Source organism: Tauraco erythrolophus, chromosome 23 (assembly GCF_009769465.1).
Source record: "Tauraco erythrolophus isolate bTauEry1 chromosome 23, bTauEry1.pri, whole genome shotgun sequence".
Taxonomy (NCBI): Eukaryota; Metazoa; Chordata; class Aves; order Musophagiformes; family Musophagidae; genus Tauraco; species Tauraco erythrolophus.
The window spans coordinates 606,825-632,481 of record NC_141487.1 but is presented as its reverse complement, the minus strand read 5'-3'; the positions used below and the strand labels follow the sequence as shown (position 1 = coordinate 632,481).

The window sequence follows — 25,657 nt, the reverse complement described above, 5'->3', positions numbered from 1 at the left end:
TGTGTCTGCATGTGAAACAGCCAACACGGGCTGCTCTGTTGCAGACAGGACACTGGTCTTGCTGGGCTGACTCCAAGCAAAACCCTTTTTTCCTGGCTCTGATGTAGTGTACCCTTTGTCTGTATCATGTAGTGACAGGACACGGGGCAATGGCTTTAAACTGAAAGAAGGGAGATTTAGATCAGAGATAAGGAAGAAATTCTTATCTCTGAGGGTGGTGAGGCACTGGCACAGGTTGCCCAGAGAAGCTGTGGCTGCCCCATCCCTGGAAGTGTTCAAGGCCAGGTTGGATGAGGCTTTGGGCAACCTGGTGCAGTGGAAGGTGTCCCTGCCCATGGCAGGGGGGTTGGAACTAGATGGTCTTGAAGGTCCCTTCCAGCCCAAACCGTTCTGTGATTCTGTGATTCTATGATCTACCCCAAAAATGTATGTGGGGCTGACACGTGCCTCTGTCAACCAGCAAACCCGAGATTTCAGGGCACCCATTGCCAGGCTGGGCTCCACCTCCCTTAGGTCCTGCCTGGAAGTGTATGTGCCATATATCAAGGCGACAGATAAATGTGTGTCCAAGTACCCTGTCACTGCCACTCCAGACAAACAGAATACGTTTAGCGTTTCTTTGCAAATCAGTGTGGATTTCAAGGACACTTTCCATGCAAGTCCCAGTGCACACATGCGGCTCGGTGGCTGGTTGCACCTCGGCAGTGCCTGCTCAGAGTCTCCCGTGCCTGCTGGCAGGGCCTCGGCTGCCGTACCCAGAGCTAGGCTGCTCCAACGCCCCGGGTGCCCACCGCTCTGCTGTGAGTGTACTGGAATAAACCTTTCAAGGGCAGGAGCTGTGATAGTTTCAAAAATGTGCTATGGGAGTTATGCAAGTGTCCTTTCAGGGATGCCAGGCAAGAAAATCAAAGAAACTTAGTGACTTACAAGATTTTCATTGTTGATTTGCAAGCCAGTCAGCTGCTTTGTAAAATACAGGCAATACCAGCTATCAAGATTATATCACTCTCTGTTTATCCTGTGCAAAGCCCTGCACTCTAAAAAAAAAACCAAACAAAACAAAAAAACCCAAAACCAAACCAATTTGTTTTCCAAACCACATAAGCTAGGACTGTTCAGGATCCAGGTATCAGACTTCAGATGGGAACAGACTGCAAAGAAGATGTGTCAGACAGAAGTTACTTGCAAGGTTTGGGCTGGACGTTAGGAAAAACTTCTTCCCCCAGACGATTGCCCAGCCCTGGGATGGGTCACCGGGAGGTGGAAGGATCTCCTTCCTTGGGGATTTCTCAGACTAACCTAAACACAGCTGTAACCACCCTGATGTAGTTTTGGGGATAATTCCAGCACTATCAGGAAACTAGTCCAAGCACTAGAGGCTGCTGAGATCCTTGGATTCACACTTGTCTCATACCAGGACTTCCAGTTTACAGTCCCAGACCTGGCTCCTAATTAGTCTGTCTGCGTCCCAGGTCTGTTGGGCTGTGTACGCACGGATAGTTCCACTCCGTGAACAGGCTGGAGAAGGCTGGGTGCAGGACAAGGTGACCTCAGTATCTCCAGCACCTTCGCTCCCTCTAACACTCAAGCAAGTGCCCTATTGCAGTTACTAAGAAAACATAACAAACATCTAAAATATATTTTTTTTCTGGTTAGGAACAAATGGAAAGGACAGAGATGACTGCAGAGCTGCCCTTTCCCCACAAACAGAACAATATGATTTTTGTCCCTGGCTGAATATTTTATTTTTTGTCACTTTTCCTCTGAGTTTGCTGTGTTGAGCCACTGGCACAGACTAGTGAGGGCTAGGCTGGAGTTCAGGGTGGGAATGAAACAAATTTCATTTGTGCTCGGTAGATCTCTGTAGTCCCAATAAGTAGTGCTGAAGAGCAGCTGGACTGTGATAGATGGATCTGGCAGCATTCAAAGACCTTCACTGGTTTTGGAATGTTTGTAGTTTGGTGTCGAGGTTTTTGGACTGAGGGTTGAGACAAGAACCGAGAGGGAGCACCCACCAACCATGGTCCCGGGCAAAACATGACTCAGGCTTTCTTCTTAAAAAAAAACAATAACAATTTATTAACAGTTACTAAACAAGAGACACAAGGGAACGAAACCGGTTACTTGAGAGGAGAAAAAAAAGAAAACAAGGCCAGATCTTAAAACAACACCTCCCCACCCCGTTTCCTTTCGTTCCTGGCTCAACCTGCCCCCCAGCGGCACAGGGGGACAGGGAATGGGGGAGTACAGGTCAGTTCATCCATGTTGTTACTGCTGCTCCTTTCTTAAAGGAGGAGGAGTCTTTACACCATTTTTCCCTTGCTTCGGTGGATCCCCTACTCATGAAGAAAAAAGTCCCCAAACTTTTCCAACGTGAGTCCTGCCCGCAGGATTGCAATCCTTCCCCATGGATCGCACCAGTTTGGGCTTTACCAGTCTCGGCCTCTTAGGGAGCTGCTGCACTCGTGTCGGCGTGGGTCGTCCCACGGATTCCAGATGCCTCCACGACCTCGTCGTGCATTCCATGCCCCATTATCAACAGTACCTGGTCGCGCATCCCCTGCTCCACGACCTCTCCTGGGCTCAGGCATCTCTTTTCCGACGTGGGTTTCTCCACGGGCCACGAGTGGGTCTCTGCTCCGCCGAGTGCACCCTGGCTGCAGGGGGGCCGCCTGCCATCTTCACACCGATTTGCAAGGGAAACCTCAGCTCCAGCACCCCTCCTCCTGCTCCATCCTGACTGACCCGGTCGTTGTGGTTGTTTTCTCTTAGATCTTAATCTCCTCTAGAGGAGCTCGGCCCGGCGGGCACCCCGGGAGCGAGGCGCTTCCCGAGTCCCCCATGCGGCTCCCCCGGCGCCATCTTGAGCACATGGCACCGGCCCGGGCCCGGGCAGCCGCCCGGCCGGGAGCCGGGAGCGAGGGCAGCGCCCTCCTGCTCTCTCCTCGCTCCCGAGCAAAAGTCCTTTCCCGCCCCTTTGTCCCAACTTAAATAGGGCAATTCGCAGAGGCGCCGGTTTGGCTCAACCACCCGGGGGGGATGGGACTCAGATCTGGTGGCACAGGGAGCAAATCCCCTCCCCTGCCACCAGAACACCCCCCCACACATCAAACTATCACATTTGTTTTTTTTTTTTTGAGCTCTTCTTTTCTACAGAATTTGCCCAGGTTCAGGTCACAAACACAGGTCGTTGCTTTGGATTACCAGTGTGCAGCTGCCTGGGAAGCTGCTGCTGGAGAGTTTAGAAAAAGTCTGCAGGAAAGACCTGGCATTTTGCAACGGTGCTTACACTGGAGATGGTGCAATGCGATGGGAGGCTGGGGACCTTAAATTCACTACCAGCAGGCTTGGTGTGATCATCTGACATGGGGAAGGTGCTCCTTGTTCCCACAGAGCAGTAGGACTGTGCCAAAAATTTGTTCTGTACTTGGGGTGAGATCCAGATCCCACCCATGTCACTGCTTTTTGTGTGATGACTTCTTCCCCTTCCTAAAAACAAGATGCTGCTGCTAACACTTTCCTACACTTTCCTGTGAAGGAGAAGGGGATCCAAAAGCTGGTGGTGTTCAGCTGTGTGGGGGCGAGGGCTGTGTTGGCCCCTGTGATGCTCTTCACTTGCGTCTGCTGGAGTGCTGGGCATCCTTATCTTATATCTCAGCCCCTAGATATATTCATAGCCATATGCATGTGATGAGAGGGCTCACATGTCCTCCAAAGCTGCGTACTGGCTCCTGCAGGGGCTGGGATTAAGTTCTTGGTGGTTTGTATATCTTTTCTTAATTTATGAATCTTTGTTCGCTGAATTCTTGCAGCAGGGGTGCAGGGTTACCTCCAGTGCTGTCATCTGCTGGGGTGACTCCCATTCGGTCCCAGTTCTTCCTGAACACAGCATTTTCTGGGTTTGTTTTTGGTCTAGTGAAAACTGTGGGTTTTTTTTTTCAGAAGCCTTGGATAGTTCTGTCTAAAATCCTCTGACAAGACTGAGTTTTGGAAACAGCTTTTTTTCTAATTCTAGCATTAGGCCACCTGTTTCCATCCAACTCCTGCAAGCTGTAGCATTTCCCCAGATAAGCTTTATAAAAGAACCTTCACTCTGAGAACGTGTGTGCTGGGTTTGTGTGTTGGGGTTTTGGTAGCAGGGCAGGGGCTGCAGAGATGGCCCCTGTAAGGAGATGCAAGAAGCTTCCTGGATCATACTGGTCTCTGGCCAGGGCTGAGCTAATCAGCGCCTCTGTGAATGCCATATTCATGGGAGACAAAAGAACCTGAACTGGGCTGGACCTACAGTGAAGAGATGGGTGCTGACCCCCTCCAGAGCCTCTCAGGAGGGCAACTGCCTGCCCTGGGCTACCACTGCTTGACTGGAGATGGCTGCAGTGGCACGTCTTGGAGAGCTCTGAAGCACCCCGCTGCCGGGGCACCCGCTGGGCAGAGTTCATCCTGCTGGGACTGCTGAGGTCCATCGGGCCGGTCAGGCCCAGCACAGCTGCAGTGGAGAGAGAAAACTGAGAGAAACAGCCACACAGACACCACGGACGGTGGCAATGGAACGGGAGGAGGTGTGCGGCGCTGAGATTCCCCTGCAGCCCGTGGGGAGACAGCAGTGGCCCCCTGCCACCCATGGAAGTTAAGAGTGGAGCAGAGACCCACCCGCAGCTCATGGAGGAACCCACACTGGAGCAGAGATGTCTGAGCCTGAAGGAGTTCATTGAGGACTGCCTCCTGTGGGAAGGGGCTCCACACCAGAGCGGGTGGCTGCGCCCTAAGAATCATAGAATCATAGAATGGTTAGGGCTGGAAGGGACCTTCAAAGGTCATCTAGTCCAACCCCCCTGCAAGGAACAGGGATATCTCCAACTAGATCAGGTTGCTCAGGGCCTCATCCAACCTGGCCTTGAACGTCTCCAGGGATGGAGCATCCACCACCTCTTTGGGCAACCTGTTCCAGTGTTCTACAACTCTCATGGTAAAAAATTTTTTCCTAATATCCACCCTGAATCTACCTCCCTCTATTTTAAAACCATTAAGAAGCTGTGACTCTGTGGGGAAGAAGCCCACACTGGAGCAATCTGATTGGTAAGGATTGCATCCTGCGGGAAGGACTCACATTGGAGAAGCTCATGGAGAGCTCTCTCCTGTGGGAAGGGGCCCCATGTTGGAGGCAGGGGAAGAGTGCGAGGAGTCCTTTCCATTAAGGAAGGAGCGGCAGAAACAGCATGTGATGAACTGACCTGCAACCCTCCCCATTCCAGGAGGTAGAGCCAGGATGAAGAGAGGGGTGGGGGGAAGGTGTTTTTAAGATCTGGCTTTGTTTCTCGTTATCCCCTCTGAAGGAATTAAATTGATTTGTCCCCAAGCAGAGCCTGTTTCACCCAAGGCCATGGTTGGTGAGTGATCCCTCCCTCTTCTTATCTTGACCCTTGAGACTTTTTTTACATTTTTTTCCTCTCCACCCCATCGATGGGGGATGGGGAGGACGGGGAGGAGTGAGGGAGCTGCTGTGTGGTGCTCAGGTGCCGGCTGGGCTGAACCACAGCAGCGTGCCAGGCTGTCTCACCTGCATATGGCTGCACAGCATCACCCCGACTTCCCTCCCACAGAAGGATGTCTGCACCCAGCAGCACTCCCAGTAGGGAAGAAAAGCAGTGCAGAGTCAGTGGTGCTTTCAACAGTACCAATTCAAGGCAAGAGACAAGACCTGCTGATTTTTCTACGGCAGTGCCATGCAGGTGTCCAGTTTGGGATGCAGCCAGCCTGGACCACCATGGTTCCAGTTTGCTCAGCACTACAAGTGGAATTACTCTACCTGGAAGAGCAGGGCCCTGCTTATGCAACTTGTCCTGGTGACCATGACATCTGGATGTCGAACAAGGAGCTGTGCAGGGTGCCCTTTGCTGCACGTGCCGTTTGGCTGCAGTGTGATGCATAGGGCTGTGCTAGCTTTGCAAACTCTTTGTGGGTGAAAATTCTCCTGGTTCCCCTCACTGCAACTTTTGGGGGTGTGCAGGAGTGTGAGATGGGTTGAATTTTGGGAAGAAGGGCCAAGTAGCTGGGAGGTGATCTGAGGTGGAGTCTGGGGTGGTATGAGACAAGATCAGGTGTGTAGAGAGTTGTGATGGGTTGTAAGGTGGTATTGGGAGTGGGAAGGGTTGTGAGCTGTGCAAAAATGCTGCAAGGTAGGAACTGGGTTGGATGAAGGGCTGTAAGGAGGTGCTCAGGGGCTAGAGGTAAGGCAGGGATCAGGAGCGTGAGACAATGCAAGGGGCAAGCAGCATGCAAAGGATGCGCAGAGCATCAGCAGGGCTGTTGGGCAAAGCATGATCTGAGGACCAAGAGTTTGCCTGAGCCCAGTGAGCCCCCAAAACCCCCTCCAGACCACTGACCAACCTGAGGACAGAGCCTGGGCTGACCTGGGATTGCAGGGAAAGGGGAGCACAGCCTTGCAAAAACACAAGGTTTGGGGAAATGAGGCGGATGCCTCTTCTTAAGACATGGCTGTGAATAATGTGCTTCTGTTTCAGCCTCTGTGTCATGTCAGAGCTGAGATTGGAGGCATCATGCTGAAACTGGATTGAAAGGAGCTAAGACTTTGCATGTTAGCTTCTCCCTCAGCCTGGAGGGCTCTGGGACCAGTGCTTGTCTCTGTCTGTCACAGTGGCTATGACACCCTTACTTCCACCTCTATCTTTTCCCAGCACCACTAAAACGAGGTACGTGGCTGCTCCTCTGGTGCTTGGTGGTGCCCAGCTTTGTTGCAGGATCATAGAAGGGGGCAACTGGTGGCACCCTCCCAGCCATGCCATCGCCCTGCCCAAATCTCCTGGGCTGAGGACGGAGCTGAGAGGGAGCGATACAGGGTTGGTGTTTGCATTTGCAGCCCCACTGAAGAAGCCCTTGGTGGTCCCACCGAGGCAACCTGCAGAGCACTAGTCCCAGATGGCAACTTCAGACTGAGAAGAGTGGCTTGTTCCCAGCTAGCGTATCCTCGACAGGTTCATCTATCATCTCCCGAGCTCTGCCAGCTTATTAGCAGATGTTGTCCTGTCCCCAGAGGACGGAGAGGGAGGGAAACAAATGGACCGGACTACAGATGGCTGGCAGAGTCCTCCCCACGCTTGCTGCTTCTGAGACAAGCCTGCTGCTCCGGGCCCTCTTGGGCGGGTGATCCATGAGAGAGCGGGACTGGTGGGCTGGGGAAAGCAGGCAAGATGTGCTGTGCAGAGGGGGGATCAGTGGAAGCGCCATGGTATTGATTCCAAGAGGTTGGGGTGATAAATGGGGACCCACCTATGTGGCAGAGGGCTGGAGATGTCCTCTACCAAGCACAGGTTTAGTGTTGGTTTTTGTGGGCTCTTCTGGTGACAATGGGACCAGCCAGGTGTCTGAGCTGAAAGCCCAGTGTAGATGTGTGAGTCCTGAGCTGGGCTGTGGGCGAAGGTCTGCTGCTGTCCCACGTGCGCTGCAAAACCACACCGCGAGATGGAACCGCAAGGACTGGCAGCCTTGGCTGGGTTTAGCAGGGGAATGGCACCGGGGACAGGAGGAGGACACCAGTAGCAGGACTTCTGGTGGTCCACAAAGAGGCAGGACCTGAGATCCTCAGACACAGAGCAAGGATATCGGTTGCATAAAATAATTTAAAAAAAGAAATTCCCACCTTCTGCAGGGCTCCTGGGAGGGCGCTTCTGGCAAGTGGCAGTGACTGGTTGCAGTGAAGACAGCAGGAAAAAGGTTCTGCACCTACTGGTGGGTGGCTTCAGGTTTTGGTGAATTCAATGTGTGCTACAACCGTGGCTGTGGAGCCCTGTAGATTTCAGATCTGTTGCTTTTGATTGAACTTTTCTCTCTGACCACTTCTCTGCTGGTTTGCTCTTACCAGAGCCAACCCAGGAGGTCCTGCTCTTCCACCTGTCACTGGCCTGGCATGAGAGACCTCGATCCAGAGCAGGATATGCCTGTTGTCCTGCACTGTGGGGATTTCATATCTCGTGCAGGTTCCAAGCTGGTGCCTTGTCTCCCGTGCCTGTGTCCTGCTTCCATCTAAAGCAAGCACAGGGAGGTGCACGACCCCATCCAGGGCAGTGCCTGCCCCAGCCTCCTCATGTGCTTGTGTGGTCCAGGTGCTGGGAGGTGACTCCCAACAGCTCTGCCTTGGCGCACAAATTCACCCGTAATTTGTCATTTAGGATAATTTTCCCCTGAGTGCATCTAAAATAATTGCGAATCATTGCTACGGGTAATTAACAAGGTTTTTTTTACAACATTAAATGCTAAGTGATTACAATTGCTTGGTGGAAATCTGAACACACATCTTCGTGTTCCCATCTTTCCTGTTGGCCTCTCTCTCCATACCCAATGTAGCACTGATTTCTCTGCCTTTAATTAAATATTGGTGGGAGGAACCACTCCAGTGCCTCTTGAGTCAAGAGTCCCTGGTTTCTGCATGGGTAGAGATGATGATGGTTTGCAGGTCCAAGGTGGATTCACACAAGTTGAAGGCAGCAAATCCGACGTGCATGCTGCCCGGCACAGGCTGTGGGGCTGTCTCGTTGCTCGGTTCCCATTTGGTAAGCTGTGCTTATGCCATGTCTTCATCCTTTCCCACACAGAAAAACTGGGAGCTTTTCTTTCTTAGAGATTTGGGTGGGTTTTTTTTCCCCAGCTGGCTACCTCCCATATTTGTCCCCACCTGAGAAGAGGGTGTAACAGCACTCAGATCTCAGTCTTACAACCAAAACCAAGTGGTTGCAGACTGGATGGTGTTGAAGCATCAGGCTGAAGGCAGAGAGTCCCTGGCTTTCTTGGTGTGTGGCATCACGAGGACCAGTCAGCACCAGAGCTTGGCAAATGTCGCGGGCTGTCCTCAGTGTGGCTGGCTGAGGATAGCAAACGTCCTTCCCCCAGCTCTGCCTCCCCTGTTTTCTCTCCTCTTCCGATGCCTTTGAGGAGGTGAGAGGTGTCGGGAGATCTGGGGCTCAAAGCCAGCCCCGAGCTGCTGCAATTTTCTTGCAAGTCACATCTGCCTTCCATTGCATCCACAAGTTTGGGCATTTCTGCTCCTTGCTCCGATGCCCTTTGGGGAGCAGAGGAGCAGAAATGTAGGAACAAACTCTTGAGCTTCTGGTCTCTGTTTTTTTTCAGCCTGCTATCCCAAGCTGCGATAACGACCTGCAATACCAACATCTCTGGCATGTGCAGCATGTGTACATCCTGCTGGTGGTATTGCTCCCCTGTCTTTAAAGCTGCGTTCAGTGCAAAACTGCCACAGAAGCTGGTGACAGTGTCCGTGAAGAGGGACCAGCAAGACACCAGGGATGCGTGTGGCTGGTGTGCTGCCTGCGGCTGCCATTGCTGAAAGCAGCTCAGTTATGAAGAGGTCGTTGTAGTACTGTGCAGTGTGTGATACACAAATATGTTGGATTGCAATCAATCCAGGGAGATCCATGGCAAGGAAAGGTGTGCTATTAATAAGAAAACAAATCAACACCCAGAAGCAGAACAAACAGCACGGAGGGACCCAGACCATGAGGGAGGCTGGATCGCAAACAAAACCCTTCTACATGCTTGGAGGTGAAAATTGAGGCTGTATGCAGAGCTGGCCGTTGGGGGTAAAGACAGGAAAATGAAGGTATTATTACCTCAGCTGGGAAAACCAGAAATGAGTCAGAGCCAGGATTAATGCTTGAATCACTGAAACTGGTCCTAGAAGTACTTGATGAGTATGGGGACCCAGACAGAGTCTGGTTTTCCTTGTTTGGAATCAAAATCTGCAAGAGAGGACAGATCCTTCCACCCCCGGTCAGATACCTGACATGCCACATGTCACTCTTGAGCTAATCGATTTTCCTAATGAGATACGAGCTGTTTGTTCGTCTGACAAATGATTCACCCGAGGGGCTGCTGGGAGAGATGGGGGTAGGACGGAGCAGACTGATGCCCGTCCTAGCACTGGATGAGCGCGTGCTCCTGTCGCACTGCCCCCAGCACCAGGAGGAGGCAGAGCACCTGAGGGCAGGTCGTGTTGGCAAAAAAAGCTCAGGCTGGCTTATTTGGTCCTTCCACAGGGAGCAGGCAGGGTGTGGGCACTGCTGGTTTGCTGCAACGTGAAACAAGAGAGGGCATTTTCCCTCGTTTTGTGCAAGGAAACTTGTACAGTATAGCAACACTTAGTATAGCAGCACACCAGGGACTTGCAGAGGAAGGTGAACCACCTCCCAGGTGTGGAGCTTTTAATTCCTGAAACCACTCACATGGATGCTCTTGGGCAGCTGGTCACGCCCAGCACGAGTAGTGTGGCAACCACTGTGAAGTGAGGAATGTGCCGTCAATTTGCCCATAAATGATGGTTCTTAGGACGGTTTACACGGCGATTTGCAGTGCTGCCTGGTTGGATCTTCACAGCGCTCCCTGCCCTGGGGTCAGGCGGTGGCCCAGAGGGGTGGCCGCAGTGGGGAGAGCTCTGGGCAGCAGGCGTGGGTGCAAGGAGAGCACCTCGAGCTTGCGGGCAGCTCACCAAAAGCAGAGGCACCCAAGTCTGCTGGTGAAGCAGTGGGGAGCGGGTACCAGGATGGCCGTAAGTACCGGCTGAGGGGAGAGACAAAAGAGGATTTCACAGAGCCTGGTTTCCAGCTGGACAGATGGAGGGGCACTCACCCAGGCGCTGGGGAGAAGGGCTGGTTTCTCATGCACTGGGATGGGGGTGAGAGTGGGGTCTGGCTTTGCACTGGTGGGATTTGCCAAACCATGGGGTGCTCCTCATCCAGGTGCATCCCTCTGACCTCTGCCCCTTCCCTCCTCCGCAGCCTGCCAGCTGGGATTTTACAAGTCAGCCCCCGGGGACCAGCTGTGTGCAAAGTGCCCCTTGCACAGCCACTCGGAGAGCCGGGCGGCCCGCGTGTGCCGCTGCGACAGCAGCTTCTACAGGGCGGTGCAGGACCCCCCCTCAGCTGCCTGCACTCGTGAGTACCCCCCGACTGCCCAGGCACCACCTCCTCAGACACAGTAGATGCTCCAGGGCCAAGCCCGTCATGCAGCCTTGTCTCTGTGCATGCTGCCCAAGGCATTGCAGCAGCCTTCCAACCTTGGATCTCCCTTAGCTGCACTCCCTCGCTGCCCTCTGTTTCATTCAGCTGCTTTCCAAACATCCCTGGCTGGACCCTGCTCCCCTCCCAGGGCTCTCGCCTGCAAAGGAGCAGGGTGAGACCATAGCTCTGCCGGCAAGCTCACCTTCTCACGTACCAGCCAGCATCCCAGCCACTCACTGGCTGCTTTCCTTTGCAGAAATGCATGGGATGATCGGACCCCTGGGAGGCCACACGTCAGCACAAGCGAAGCTTGTTGTATGGTTTCCACTCAGCTCTCTGCCATAGGCTCCTTTGAGGAGTCTGGTGCTGTTAAAAAGGGACAAGAGCACCCCAGGAGTCCTCCTCCTCCCTGTAATTGGCCCAGGAGGGCAGAAAGGTGTGGGGCTGCTAGATGAACCCAGGGTGAAAGACAGGTCAGCAACATCTGACTTGTGTTTCCATAGGGGATATCCACCCAAGGTTGTTAATCTCCCCAGGAAATGTGAGTTTACCCTTCCTTTTAGATGAGCGGGTCTTGCTCTCCACCCTCCAGCTCATTGACACCTTGGCTCTTCCCCCCAAAATCTTCATGCATCTCCGTTGCTTCTGGCTTCCCCAGAACAAACATCAGCTCTTGCCTGCCTGGCAGTTGGTGTCCTCATCCAGAGCACCTTACCTCCATGGTGTTTCACCCTGAGACCTGTCTGCGTCTTTGCTGTCCTCTGTTTGGCATGTTTCCCCTCCGTCTTCCGTCTGTAGCATCCCTTGCACCTGCCGGAACCTGCTGCCCACGCACACCTCCCCCTTGGCCCCGTGCTCTGCCAGTCCCAACGTGCTTCAGCAGCCTCGGCTCTGCCTGAACCTCTGCTCTTTTCCAGGGCCCCCCTCTGCTCCCGTGAACCTCATCTCCAGTGTAAACGGCACCTCGGTGACCCTGGAGTGGGGGCCGCCCCTGGACAAGGGGGGCCGCGCCGACATCGTGTACAACGTGGTCTGCAGGCGCTGCGCGGGGGACGCTGGCCAGTGCGAGGCGTGCGGCAGTGGCATCCGCTTCGTGCCCAGCAGATGAGCCTGGTGCAGGGAGCGCTGACGGTGACCAACCTCCTGGCCCACACAAACTACTCCTTTTGGTGGAGGCTGTCAACGGCGTGTCTGACCTCAGCCTGGAGTCCCGGAGAGCTGCAGTTGCCAACATCACGACAAACCAGGCAGGTAGGAGGAGCAGACACACCCTTCGCTATGCTTTGTGCGTGTGGGTGATGCTGATGTTGCTCTGACGTTGCTCCAGCCAGTATCTGCCAGAGGAAGAACCTGCAGTGGCAGCCAAGGGCTTGGTTTGGTGATGGGCATGGGACCCCCAGGAGATGTGACTCCTGTCCTCTCTGCTGCTGGAGGTGGGTTCAGGGATCCAGGGTGGGCTGGCAACAAGCTGCTCTCTAAGGCAACACTTACCCTTCTCTGGTTCATGGTATCCTTTTTTGTCCTCATTTCCCTCCACTTCAGCCTGCAGCCGTTGGTGGAAGCTCCTTTTCTGCAGGAGACAGAGGGCACAGAGAACACTTGTTTGTTGACAGGAACACTAAGTGGAGCATGAATCTTCAGGCTGTTCCTCCAGCCTTCTGTCCCTTCCCAAAGGGCCAAGCAGCAGTTCATGCTCTGCTCTTAGCTCACACCAATGCCAGCCTCTGGCAGGTGACAGCAACGTTTGCTGGGACAAGACTCTCTCATGCACGTCTCATCTTTGCGAACCCCTTGCTGTGAAATGCTCTTTCCCCAGGAAACACTTCTGAGCAACGCTCTAGCACAGGTGGGCCAGGACCTTGCTGCAGGGTCACCTGGGCATCTCCCCAGAGCAGAGCCCAGCTAAGCCCCTTTCCATGGAGCACGCTGTAGGCAGAGGGGACAAGGCAGGGACTGACCCTTCTTGTTAATCCTCCCAGTTGGAAACGAGCCCGCAGGAACTTCCCATGATGCTGAGCCCCTTCTGCTCTCATGGTTATGGTGCCAGCAGGAGAAACCTGGGAAGCCTTTCTGGGTTAGCTCATGGCTGGCACAAGAACAAGGCCTCTTGTTACTAGTGCCTGCCCGTAGCACTTCCCCACCCCTCCGCAGAGCCCACATGGGAATGGCTCAGTCCTGCCAGCTCACTCCCGCACGATCCCTCCAAGTGCTGATGAGTAGCGCCAGCGTGATGCCTCATAGTGGGATGCTCTTGGGAAGGGATGAATATTCCCATTTCAACCTGTCTGCTGCAAAGTGGATACTGAGCAGGTGCTGCGAAACCAGCAGGGTTGGGAATTTGGTAGTGACTGAAGTTTAGCTGCTGTGCCTGCACGGTGCTCCAGCTGCTGCACACCACAGAGCACCCGGGCCCACCAGGAGGGGCTGAGGGACCCCTGCTGCACTGTGTCGGGTGGCTTGCCCGTGCTGGGTGCTGGTCACTCTTGTCCACCCGGTGCTGTGGGGGGGCTGAGCAGGGCAGGAGCAGGTGCAGCAGACATGTCCTGGGGCTGTTTGCAGAGATGGCGTTGCACGTGCCTGTGGGGTTTAGCTGATTGCCACCATCCCACCCTGTCCCAACTCCCTGAGGTCCTGTGTCCTAATGGTGATTTCTGCTTCTCAGAAGAGCCAGCTCGAAGATGAACTGGGCTATAAGTGCTGCCTTTCAGTCCCTGGATGCCCCACTGCTGATGCAGCCTCTGTGGCCTCTTTTGGTCTCTGTGCTCCTCCAGCGACACCCTGAGCTGAGCCATGGCAGACAGCCGCTCCATCTTCCCCAGAACCACCACATCCCATTTTTTCATTTGGCAGTTAGGGTCATAAGGGGTGCCTGACCCCTTCCCATGAGTAGGGTCCAGTGGCTGTGCCTGGCCATCGCAGCACCCTACCACGCTCTCTGGGGTCCTTCCAGGGGATTTTTCCCAGAGGGAAAAGAGGCCGGTGAGTTGGCTCCTCTGGCTGTGGCAGCTCCAGTTCAGACACAGCAGGTACAAGGACCAATTTGCAGGCTCTCAACACAGACCCAGGCAGGTGACCAGAATCTCAGAGCAGGAGAACATCCCCAGGGCACCTTTAGACTGATGCTCAGCCCCTGATCACCCTCTGGGCATTTATCATCTCCCCTTTCCCTCTTCCCCTGCCCCTCTCCCCCTTCCCCATGAGGGGCAGGAGAGGTCAGGGTCCTGCTAAGGGTCTCCACGACCTCCAGCCCACAGTCACTTCTCCTTTCTGGCTCCAGATCACAGCGAAGCACCAGTGTCCCCTCCTGCCTGTGCTGGGACAGTGCCCTCCTCTTTGATCTCCTCAGAGCCCTGCTCACTCCATGGGAAAGAGATTGAGGCAACTGAAGCGAACGAAAGCCTTTAGCAAGCCCCTTCACAACACTCATCTCCACATGGCTTTAATTAAAACTGAATCATGGTTTAAACCAGAGGTCCTGCATGGGGCTCCAGTTCCACCCTTCCCTGCTGCTGTGTCCTGCTGCCCTCACCCACGCAGGACCCCCACCAGCAGGCACCTAACACCCTGCCGTCTGCATCCCCAGCCCCGTCCCAGGTGGTGGTGGTACGCCAGGAGAGCACAGGCCAGAACAGCGTCACCTTGCTGTGGCAAGAGCCAGACCAGCCCAACGGCATCATCCTGGAGTACGAGATCAAGTACTACGAGAAGGTAACGCTGAGCTTGCTGCTGCAAACCAGTCCCAGCACGGTGGGTTTATACAGGGGCACGACTCAGTTTAAATTCTGCTGGTGCAATGGCTGCTATCAGCCAGCCTTGCACAAAGGACCATTTTGGAAGTGGAGGCTGTGCTGATGCAGCAGAGTTTTTGGTGTTGGTTTTTTCCCCAGGACAGGAAATGCAGAGCTATTCGACTCTGAAATCCAAGGGCACCACTGCCACCATCTCTGGGCTCAAGCCTGCAACCCGCTACATTTTCCAGGTTCGGGCTCGCACTTCTGCTGGCTGTGGGAGGTTCAGTCAGACCGTGGAGGTGGAAACAGGGAAGCCAGGTGAGTATGTGCCGTTGTGGGATGTGGGAAGTGTGGGGGAGGGAGCGTGAGGGATGGCAATGCCCTTGTCTGTGGCCGTTGCTCCTCTGCCATGTGGGGAGGAAGGCTGGAGGCACAAGTCATGGGGTTGCAGCCTGCAGGGGTTGCTTGAGGTAGCCCTCCTGAGATTTGCTTACACTTTAGAAAAAATAGGGAGGAATGAAACAGCAGTTAGGGCAGGGAAGACCTCGTGAGGGCCTGAGGCTCCAGACTCCTCTCTGCGCTGGTTTGCTGTATCACTATGGCATTCCCAGCTCTATGCTTGGTTTCCCCATGTGTAAATGGTCCCTGTACACTGGGAGATCCCCAAAGCTGGGGCTGGATGGGAAATGGTGCTTTATCTTTGAAGAACATGACCCCAGTGGGGCAGGCGAGTTTCTGAGCACAACAGAGCGCTCCTCACTCCAGCTCACCTCCTTCTTACTCTGCTTCCTCCAGTCTCTCTCCGGTACGACACGATGACGCTTGTCTGGATCTGCCTGACACTCATCACTGGCCTTGTCGCGTTGCTGGTGGTCCTAATCTGCAAGAAGAGGTAAGAGTTTCACTGGAGATCAGTGTGGCTTGTCACCAGCAGGGCAGGGAGCATGGGAGAACTTGGGCGCAACTTTTCTCCTCTCAGTTTTGTCCAGAGCAGCTAAAGGTGAGGAATTAATGAGCAACCAAGAGACTTCATTTGGAAGTCACCCTGCTTCAAATTCCTCAACTCAGAGCCAGTATCCAGACCCTCCCCTCATGCTAGCAAGCCAAGTAGCAATAGCGACAGAGATAGCCATAGTGATAGCTGTGCCAATACCGGTACCAATACCACTACCCGTACGAGGGCTGACGGGATGGGCTGGGGAGTAGGTCAGGAGTGGAAAGAGCTCTTGTCCATCAGAAAGGTCCAAGAGGGACTATGTGCTGCTGTATCTCATCATGGCCAAGCCAGGCATGTGGAACACACATGCCACTGCCCACAGGAGACGAAAGGGCTGCAGCTTTTAGCACTGCAAGCCTTGGAGAGTACCTGGAAAGTACCTGCTCCAGGCCAAAGAGTCAGTCCAGCAAGATGCAGGGATGCAGCTGGTGGAGGGCCAAGTGTCAGCTCCAGCTTCTCCTGGGCTGCCTGCAGCCCTGGCAGACACTGCCTTCCGCTCCGGCTTTTGGCTGCCTGTGGGCATGAGGGACAGGAGCCCTTCTTCTGACCCTTGTGTCCCTCATGGTCAGGCACTGCGGGTACAGCAAGGCTTTCCAGGACTCTGATGAAGAGAAGATGCATTATCAGAACGGGCAAGGTAGGACCCTCCCTGCTTCTGCCCCTGGGGTGTGAAGGACCTCAGCCCTGTTGATGGGCAGGGACTTGGACCATTAACCCTTGGCACTGCTGTGGTTGCCAATGGGAAGGGTTTTGACCACTAACTGCTTCTGGGGATGTGTCTAGGAGAGCTGAGCAGCAGCTCTGTCCCAGGGGAATCTTGGTAATGGGGTTGAAGAGCTGCACAGTGTGAGATGGGACTGCAGCACATTCATCCTAGACAGCAGCAGGCCAGAAGAGTGGAAAATCGTCATAGGTGGGGAGTAGGGGTGAGGGGGTGATGGACGGGGACAATCCCATGGAGGATACCCAGACAGCCAGTTCCTAGACTGCTCTGAGGTCACTGCTGTGCCGAAGAGTGCCCTTGGGTTTCCTTGGGGTTGCAAACCTCTGTGGTTCCTCAGCATGTCAACCCAAGAAGTCTTATCCCTGCCCATCCTCTGCCCGGCTGCTGGTGCCTCTACTTCTTGGCAGAGCTGCCTGAAAGAGCTTATTTTCTCTCTCCCCTTTGAAACCTGGCAGTGAAGTTCCCTGAGTCCAAGTTCTATGTGGACCCCCACACGTATGAGGACCCCTGCCAAGCCGTGCATGAGTTCACCCGTGAAATCGAGGCCTCCCGCATCAAGATCGGAAGGTCATTGGATCCGGTGAGTCCTCGGGCATGAAATAAACTCTTGGGAGGCAGCCTGGTGTGGAGGGTTGCTGCTCAGCCAGCGTGGCACCAACGGCTCGGGCTGACACAGCAGATGGCTCAGCCTGTCCCACGTGGGTGCTCCAACGTGGTCACCCTGCTTTCAAACCTCAAAGTAAGCCAGAACGGTAAATTTTCAGAACAAAAGGGATTTTTGCATAGGAGCAGGGGCTTGCAGGCAAGCACAGGGCATAGACCGAGCTGAAATTTCACCAGTAGCATTCCAAGGGCTTTCCCCAGAACAGCATTAGGAAGCCTGGCCAAGAGACATCCCTGCTGCCCTAAGAGACTTCAAAATCTGTTGATTAAAAGCGTAAAGCAAGTGTCACTGTAATCATTACTCTTGGCTCATCACTTTCAGTACAATGCATCAGACAGAGGTGGTTTCTGATATTTCTGCCCAGTTCCAGAGTTGGCAAGGGAGCCGAAGATGGGCAATCCTTTCTGTACTCGGAGGCAGCGATGCACAGAGCCCAGGAGTCCTGAGGGGCTGGAGCACGCTGCAAGTGTGCTGGTGGACTGGGTGATCCACGGTGCTGCTGGCTGGTGCAAGAAGAGGAGGAGCTTCTCATGCCCTCACCTTTCTTTGCCTTGCAGGGGAGTCCGGAGAGGTGTGCTACGGCCGCCTGAAGCTGCCAGGGAAGAGGGAGATTCCTGTGGCCATCAAGGCACTGAAAGCAGGCTACACGGAGAAGCAGAGACGGGACTTCCTGAGTGAAGCCAGCATCATGGCACAGTTCGACCACCCCAATGTCATCCATCTGGAGGGAGTGGTGACCAGGAGTATGTGGCAGGCGGGGATGGGATCCACTGGTGGGGCAGAGCTGGGATCAGCGGACGATAAGGGAGATGGGGTCAGGGATCACTTTGGATGCGCTCCATCCTTTGCCTGCCCTGGTTGCTCAACTGTCAGATGTTCATTTCCTGGAGTCCCCTCCATCCCACCCCTTTGCCCACATGGATAAACTTTCCATGTGCCAGTTCCCCATCTTGCTCTGCAGTGCGCCCCAGGTCGGGGTTATTGAATTGGGAGATGTCCTTCCCATTAGCGTTTATTTTAAAGGCTGCCTGTATTGAATCATAATTTGAAGTCTTCCTTCAAAGAGGCACATTCCGATGCAAAGCATTATGCTAATAGCATGCAAATTTCAGCTGGATAGCAAAGCTGACCTAGTCACATCCATAGCACCTGGAGGGAGAGGTAAGTGTTGGGGTTATTGCCACATCCCCACTGTGCCTGTCCTGCACAGTGCAGGGGTGAGACTACTTTGCAGGGCTGCAGGAGATCCATTGGGCCTGGATTCGTGTGTCTCCCAGTAAAAGCTTGGCACTGGGCTTCCCAGAGAAAGGTGACTTCTCTACTAACTTGACCTCCCTTGTCTTCTGCAGGCAAAATTGGTAATGATTGTTACTGAATACATGGAGAACGGCTCGCTAGACACCTTCCTCAGGGTAAGGAGCTCTCATGTATTCTATTCATTGCACATTCCCCCTGGACCGAGCCACTGCAGAAGAGGCTGTTTCTGCTCCTCATCCTCCCAGCCACTGCGACCCCTATGCACGCGCGGTGTGCTCTGGGTTCTCGCCTCTCCAGTAGACACCCAGCTCTAGGGCATCACGGCTGGCTCTGCAGAATGGCACTGGCAAAGCGGGGGCAACCTTCCTGAGCGGCGTGTCAGAGTGCTGGGAGTGCAGGAGGTGGTGCTGGGGGGAAGAGAGAGAAGCACTGGGGTCAGAGGAGATACTAAGCCAAAGATGAGAGTACTACGGGGTTTTTTTTAACAGAACAGCATCAGTAGGCTGCTGGTGAAAATACTGAATGAACTCTCAGTTGTTTCCTTTCCAGAAACATGATGGGCAGTTCACCATCATTCAGCTGGTGGGCATGTTGCGTGGCATTGGAGCGGGCATGAGGTACCTGTCTGACCTGGCTATGTGCATCGGGACCTGGCTGCCCGCAACATCCTGGTGAACAGCAACCTGGTCTGCAAAGTGTCTGACTTCGGCCTCTCCCGCATCCTGGAGGATGACCCCGATGCTGCCTACACCACCACGGTGCGTGGCTCCCAGTGTTGCATTCTTGCCGATCCTTACTGATGGTGATTGCCCCAGGCCACTGAGAGATGGAGAAGTTAGACATTCTCAAGTCAAGCTAGGCTAGGCAGGAATGGAGATAGTCACCCCAACACTGATATCTGGACCAAGAGCATGAACCCAAATAGCTTCTGAGCCTTAATGCATTTTCCTGCATACAGGGCATCCCAGAACTGAAGTGTGCAGCGAACAAAGAGGAGTGAGGTAGGAGAACAGGGAGCTGATTAAACCCTGCCCAGCCAACAGCTCCTGTGGGCATACACAGCCATTGCACATGGATGCTCCCTGTTGGAGTCCCTCCCTAAACTGTGTAAACATCCACTCCTTCAGTTGTCCCTAAAGCCATCGGTCAGTAGGTGGGTGTTATGGTATAATACTGAACTGAGGATTTTTTTTGTTCAGAAACTTGTGATAAGGTAGTGTCCTGTGTTTCTGGACCTGTTCAGGAGATGCCTTCCCCAAAGGAACTCACCCAAATGACCACATCTTTCATCTTCGGTCCTCATCAAGGCATGCCCCAGAGCAGGCAGGACTCAGTTGGGTTTAGGCAACTCTCCCTAGACATGGATACCTGAAAGGTGTTCCCAGGTACATCACGCCTGACCCAGCTGCTCTGGGAAACCCACCTGATGTTCCCTACACCTTTCCTCTTCAGGTGGCTGGCAACCACATTTCCAGCTTAAATGTATTCTTAGCTCATTATTGGCTGATTTTTGTCGGCATGGCCCTTTAATCCAACAAGTCCTCCTCTTCAGTGCTTGCCTGCCAAAGCAGTAATGGACAGGGAACACATGTCATCACTCTCCTTGTCCACCACACTAAACAAGTCAGGCTCTCTGCTTGCGCCCAGGGTTGTCTCCATGCTCTGTGCTCTGCTAGACCTCGACTCCACCACATCACTTTGAGTTCCGCTCTCTTGAGCGCTGAGGGCCAGAACTGTGCATGAAGGAGACCTTGTAAAACAGCACAACCTTCTCCATGCTCTACTGGAAATCCCTGACGTCATCCTTCAAGTACACCTTCAGGGTTATCTTGTGCAAATTGCCTCCTCAGTCCTTTCCAAAAGATGCCATTCCAGTGCATCGCTTCTCTAATCCGCTGTCCCAGATGCAGAGAGGTAGGGGTGCCCGAGCCCTGCGTGCTCTGAGCCCCCACTGTTGCTCGCTTTCGCAGGGCGGGAAGATCCCCATTCGCTGGACAGCTCCGGAGGCCATCGCGTACCGCAAGTTCTCCTCGGCCAGCGATGTGTGGAGCTACGGCATCGTCATGTGGGAGGTCCTGGCCTATGGCGAGCGCCCGTACTGGAACATGACCAACCGGGACGTGAGTGGACACAGGGCAGCACGGGTGCAAGCCTGCCTCTCCTCCTGCCCTCACCCAAGCCAGCCTAGCAGCGAGGCTGGGGAGGAGGGACCCAAGGAGCAACCCTTGCCTCTTCTCACGTCCCACAGGGCTGCGCACAGAGTGCTTGTCCCCTCCGTGGGGGACACCCCCCCCCAACTGGGGACATGTTACCCGTCATTGCACTGCCCAGCCCTTCCCTTTGCAGCAACGTGGCTGTGCCCGGTCTCCCCATCCCTGTCTGCTGCTCTGTACAAGCCTTTCTGCTGGCTGGAGAGCTTCAGCATGTGTTGTGCCACCTTTCCCTTTCCCTGGAAGGGGTCAGGGCTTCCCTAGGATCACCGCAGCCCCACTGCATCATCCTGCCAGTGCCTCCTGCACCCGGTGCTGGGGTCCGTCCCTTCCAGTGTCCACGTGAGGCTGCTGAGAGCCCCAGGCTCACACCACCCAGAAGTAGGCTTTGGGCTTGTCAGAGTTAGGGGGAGCCACTCTTACACCAAGAGTAGCATAAAAACTGTAGGAGAATGTAAGTTGTGCTCCTGATTACAGCCTGGAAGAAAAATTTCCAAAGGAGGCAATAAAATTAACATTTTGACTCTGCAGAACCACAGTACTCCGTTTTTTTTACCTACGGGGACTATAAGCCTATCTGCCTTCTCCTTGCTCTGGAGTCCTGACAGTCTCCCTCTCTCCTAGTGTTTTTATTATTTTAGAAAGTGGCTTTGGTGACAACAGGGCATGGATGCAGTGGCTTACACCACCCCCTCCACACAGTTCCTTTGAGTAGGCTTTCCTCCAGCCTTGCTGAGCGGTGGCAAGCCCTGGTTGTAGAGTAACCGAAGGTCAGTGCAGCTCTCGTGGCTTGTCTGCTGGAGGGAAGCTGCAATATTTTAGACCTGTTGGACCACTTAATAAATCCACTGTTGTAGCAGTGATTTCTGTATGTGTGTGTATCCAGCCTGCTTCCAGCTCCCCACAGAGCATCCTGGGGTGTATTAGAAGGGGTGTGGTTAGTAGGTCGAGAGAGGTTCTCCTCCCCCTCTACTCTGCCCTGGTGAGGCCGTATCTGGAATATTGGTTCCAGTTCTGGGCCCCTCAGTCCAAGAAGGACAAGGAACTGCTTGAGAGAGTCCAGTGCAGGGCCACGATGATGATGAAGGGAGTGGAGCATCTCCCGTATGAGGAAAGGCTGAGGGAGCTGGGTCTCTTTAGCTTGGAGAAGAGCAGACTGAGGGGGGACCTCATGAATGTTTATAAATATGAAAAGGGTGACTGTCATGAGGATGGAGCCAGGCTCTTCTCACTGGCATCCAATGACAGGACAAGGGGAAATGGATATAAGCTGAACATAGGAGGTTCCGCTTACAACGTGAGGAAGAACTTCTTCCCAGTAAGGGTACCAGAACACTGGAACAGGCTGCGCAGAGAGGTTGTGGAGTCTCCGTCTCTGGAGATGTCAAAACCCTCCTGGAGGCGTTCTTGTTTGATCTGATCTAGGTGGTCCTGCTCCGGCAGGGAGATTGGACTAGATGATCCTTTGAGGTCCCTTCCAATCCCTGACATTCTGTGATTCTGTGGTACACAGCTTGCTGGCAATGCACTTGTCATTTAGCATGAATCCTGTGTACATCTGCCCCGCTTCCCCCATCTGATGGCCCCAGCAGCTCGTGCACCAGGGATCTCCCCGTGTGTTGCCGTCTGGGGTGCTCGGAGTTGGGTAGGAGTGGAGCTCCACTTCGGCATGTGCTTCCTTCCAGGTCATTAACTCCGTGGAGGAAGGCTACCGCCTGCCTGCCCCCATGGCTGCCCCACAGCCCTGCACCAGCTCATGCTAGACTGCTGGCAGAAGGACCGCAGCGAGAGACCACGCTTCTCCCAGATCGTCGGCATCCTGGACAAGCTCATCCGCAACCCTGACAACTTGAAGTGCACAGCCACTGTCAACCGGTAAGGGCTCTCCTGAGCCGCCACCATGGGCAGGGTGATGCTGGGCAGAACATTCGGGTTGCAGCAAATAAGGGATATTTCCATGCAGCTCTAGCAGCTGTGGGTTCCCTGCAGCTATGGACCTGCACGGGGCCCGGGTACAGGTTGTGCTGGGTGGTGGGCAGCATCCTGTGTTTCACTGCCTCGCTCCCACCGTGGCATCCCCACGCCAGGGTCTGGCCAAGCACCAGCAGCAGTGCCCATGTAGTGGCGTGCCTGCCTCTGCCAGCTTGCGAGGGCTTTCTGTTCTTCCCTCCCCTGCAGCATGACAGGCTCTTTGAGACAGACCTGGGACCAACACCTCCTGGGCTAACCCTCTTCCATCCTGCTCCCAGGTTCAACCCAAACACCCTTTCGACAGAGGTCTGCTCGACCTGGCCAGCTGTCTGACAGTGGAGGACTGGCTGGACTCCATCCGACTGGGGCACTACGGGGACAACTTTGCCATGGCAGGGTACTCCTCTCTGGGCATGTGTGATGCGCATGAACATCGAGGAGTATCAGAGAACAAACAGCACCGGTGGGGTGCCCTGCACTGTCCCACTAGCCCCAGATAGCGGCCATCCTGCCTTGGCTTGCTAGATCTAGTTGGCCCTTGATGCCAGTAGGACACATCCCTAGGTGGAAATGGTTGTTGAGGACCTGGGACAAGTCCCAGGCTGTGCTGACCTTGAGGAACAAGTGTGGGAGATGTACTGAGAGAGTTTGAGTACCAGTCACCTCTGGTGCTCTGTGGTGGCTCTCCAAGCCACCATAGGTTCATAGGTAACTTGAGTTGTTAAGGTGCTTCAGGAGGTCATGTAATCAAACCTCTAGATCAAAGCAGGGTCAGATATGAAGTTGCTGTCTCCTGCAGTCTCACCTTTGTTTACCCTCACAAAAGCATGTCTGGACCAAAGTGTGGCTGCTCCATACTGCTTAGCTTCTCTGAGATCATTGGGTAACAAACCAGGCTGGGGGGCACCTCAGAGCTTCTTTAGACCCCAGTGCACTTGACTGGCTCCCTGTTCAGTGAAGCTAGGCAGGGAGGGACGCATCAAGGGCGATGGCGTGAGGGGAATGTCATAGCCAAGTGACAAGGCTGGGTTAAGTAAGGAGAGCTGGGGAAGCTGTGGCCCACCACCCATCCTCCGCCTTCTGCTGTAGGGAGCTTGCTCTGCCTCCTGTCTAGGAGATCTCTGAGGTGGCTGATGCTCCAAGTGATACCAGAAAAGATGGCAACCTGTACCTGCTCCTACCCTGGCCTTACATTCCCCATCCTTAGTGTTAGCATTAGTGCCAGGGCTGGCAACAACCTCTCCTTCCTCTGAGGAGACTTGTTCCCTGTCAAAAGACACTGGAGCTGCCAGATGGTAGTTCCCGTGACTCGGGAAGGATGTGACAGTGCACGCTTGGTCGAGGTGCAGCGGGTAGAGCAGGAGGCAGTGAAAGGGAAGATGGAAGAGACCAGCAGGCAGAGGGCTGTCATGTGCATTGATCGGGGCTGTACCTGGGGCCTTGCTGTGGGATTGAGCTGATACTGATCTTGTTTCTCATGAACATCAGGAAAGCTTCTGAGTGGGAAGGCTCATCATCCATCCGTCTTTATGACTGGGTTACTCTGAGGGCATCTCGCTAAAAGCGAATCAATTTCAGGCATCGATCTTGTCACCTACCAGCCCTGTCAGGAGCGATCCCCCTCACGCCCCCCAGGGCTGTCCACAGCAGCCCGTCAGGAGGATGTGCCAGATGGACATGGCAGCCTCTCCATCCCTCAGCACATCCACAGCCTTGTGCTGATGGGCAAGTAGAGAGGAGCCCGGTGTGGGATCCTGGGGTGGTCCATGCAGTGCACACATAGGGAGGAGTAACATCTCTCTGGGGCCTGGCACAGATGCAGCCCATGGTGTGTCTGACAGTGTCCTGTTCTCCAGGGACGTTCGGAGTTTGGGCATTACCATGAGGGCCACCAGAAGAAGATCTTGAGCAGCATCCAGGCCATGAGGTCCCAGCTGCTGAACACAAATGGCCCCAGGAGGCATCTCTGATCACCGGCTTTGCAGACCCGCATCGGGCATTCCTTAACACTTACCCTGGAAAAGGGGCAGCAGGGTGGTGAGCAGGAAATGGGGCACCAGACCAGGATCTGGAGCCCGGCACGCATCTCTTTGATTTCAGTGTCAGTGGAAACGTGGCTTTCTAGATACCTCGATGGTCCGCTGCCTCCTTCCCCCACCTGAAGGGGGGAGCAGCCTTCCAAGCGGGCCAGGGACACCTCGTGCCCCTCTCCATCTCTACTGTGTCCCTGTGGGACTGGGGGTCCCCACACAACTATGCAGGTCGGGTGGCAACCCCTTCACACAGCAGGGTGGCCCCAGCTGCCCCTGCAGATGAAAGCGTATCAGATGCAACAGCAATGACTGGGAGCAGTATGGCTCGACATGGCACACGGCTTCTTTGGGAGTGACAACTGGGAGTCTGTTGGATCTCTGAACTGAAGAGGGCTCTGCAGGCTGCCACACAGCAGAGACAACGCTGCTCCCAATACCTCTCAGTGCCAGTGTGCTCCAGCCTGGACCTCCTGAACTGCAACAGCCTGCAGGTGACTTCATCGGTCCACCTCTACTAAGCCCAGGAGGGCAGTGGACAGATTACAAGCTGACAGTGCCAGGAACCTCTGGCTCTGCGTGCAGAGGAGACTTCCCCAGCAGCATGGAGAAGAGGTGGCCACAGTCTGCTATCTGGAGCTTCAAGAAGTTCCAGGGTGCTGCAGGAGGCTTTCCACCTCATTTAACCCAGCAGCACTGCTCCTCTCTGGATCCAGCACAGGCAGCCCAGGGCAGCCCAGACACCTTTCTAGGGCCACAACCTCAGGTTTCTTCCCAGCAGAACAACCATCCTGGCCTCCTGCAAAGCTGTACCAGAGCAGAGAGGAGGGGTGGAGGAGTTTGCTCCCATCTTACATGGTGGAGGGACAGAGACACTTCTGCCAAACTCTACTTTGTTCTTATATTGCCCTAGAGAAACCCAAGAGCTGATACCACAACAACCTGCCTATGCTGCCGTGTCATCTGCAGAGGAAGGCTCCTCAGCAACATCTCCAGCTGTGATCACGCAGTCCTACGGTTGGGTTTGCTCTGGGCAAAGAGGATCTTCA

At 54.4% G+C, this 25,657-nt stretch overlaps 1 protein-coding gene across 1 annotated transcript in view; it reads left to right on the top strand.

The window, feature by feature from the left end:
* EPHA8 (EPH receptor A8) overlaps window positions 1-24,548 on the top strand; it is a 52,250-nt gene extending 27,702 nt beyond the window's left edge. Inside the window, 22 exon segments of the mRNA XM_086625748.1 lie at window positions 10,803-10,958; window positions 11,942-12,121; window positions 12,124-12,192; window positions 12,195-12,275; window positions 14,608-14,732; window positions 14,917-15,073; window positions 15,551-15,647; window positions 16,322-16,389; window positions 16,932-17,036; window positions 17,039-17,056; window positions 17,698-17,894; window positions 18,490-18,552; window positions 18,947-19,025; window positions 19,028-19,155; window positions 20,368-20,517; window positions 22,293-22,332; window positions 22,335-22,482; window positions 22,857-22,875; window positions 22,878-22,994; window positions 22,996-23,018; window positions 24,435-24,460; window positions 24,463-24,548. Coding sequence (XP_086481874.1) covers window positions 10,803-10,958; window positions 11,942-12,121; window positions 12,124-12,192; window positions 12,195-12,275; window positions 14,608-14,732; window positions 14,917-15,073; window positions 15,551-15,647; window positions 16,322-16,389; window positions 16,932-17,036; window positions 17,039-17,056; window positions 17,698-17,894; window positions 18,490-18,552; window positions 18,947-19,025; window positions 19,028-19,155; window positions 20,368-20,517; window positions 22,293-22,332; window positions 22,335-22,482; window positions 22,857-22,875; window positions 22,878-22,994; window positions 22,996-23,018; window positions 24,435-24,460; window positions 24,463-24,548 — 2,132 coding nt within the window.
* Window positions 24,549-25,657: the final 1,109 nt, after the last annotated feature.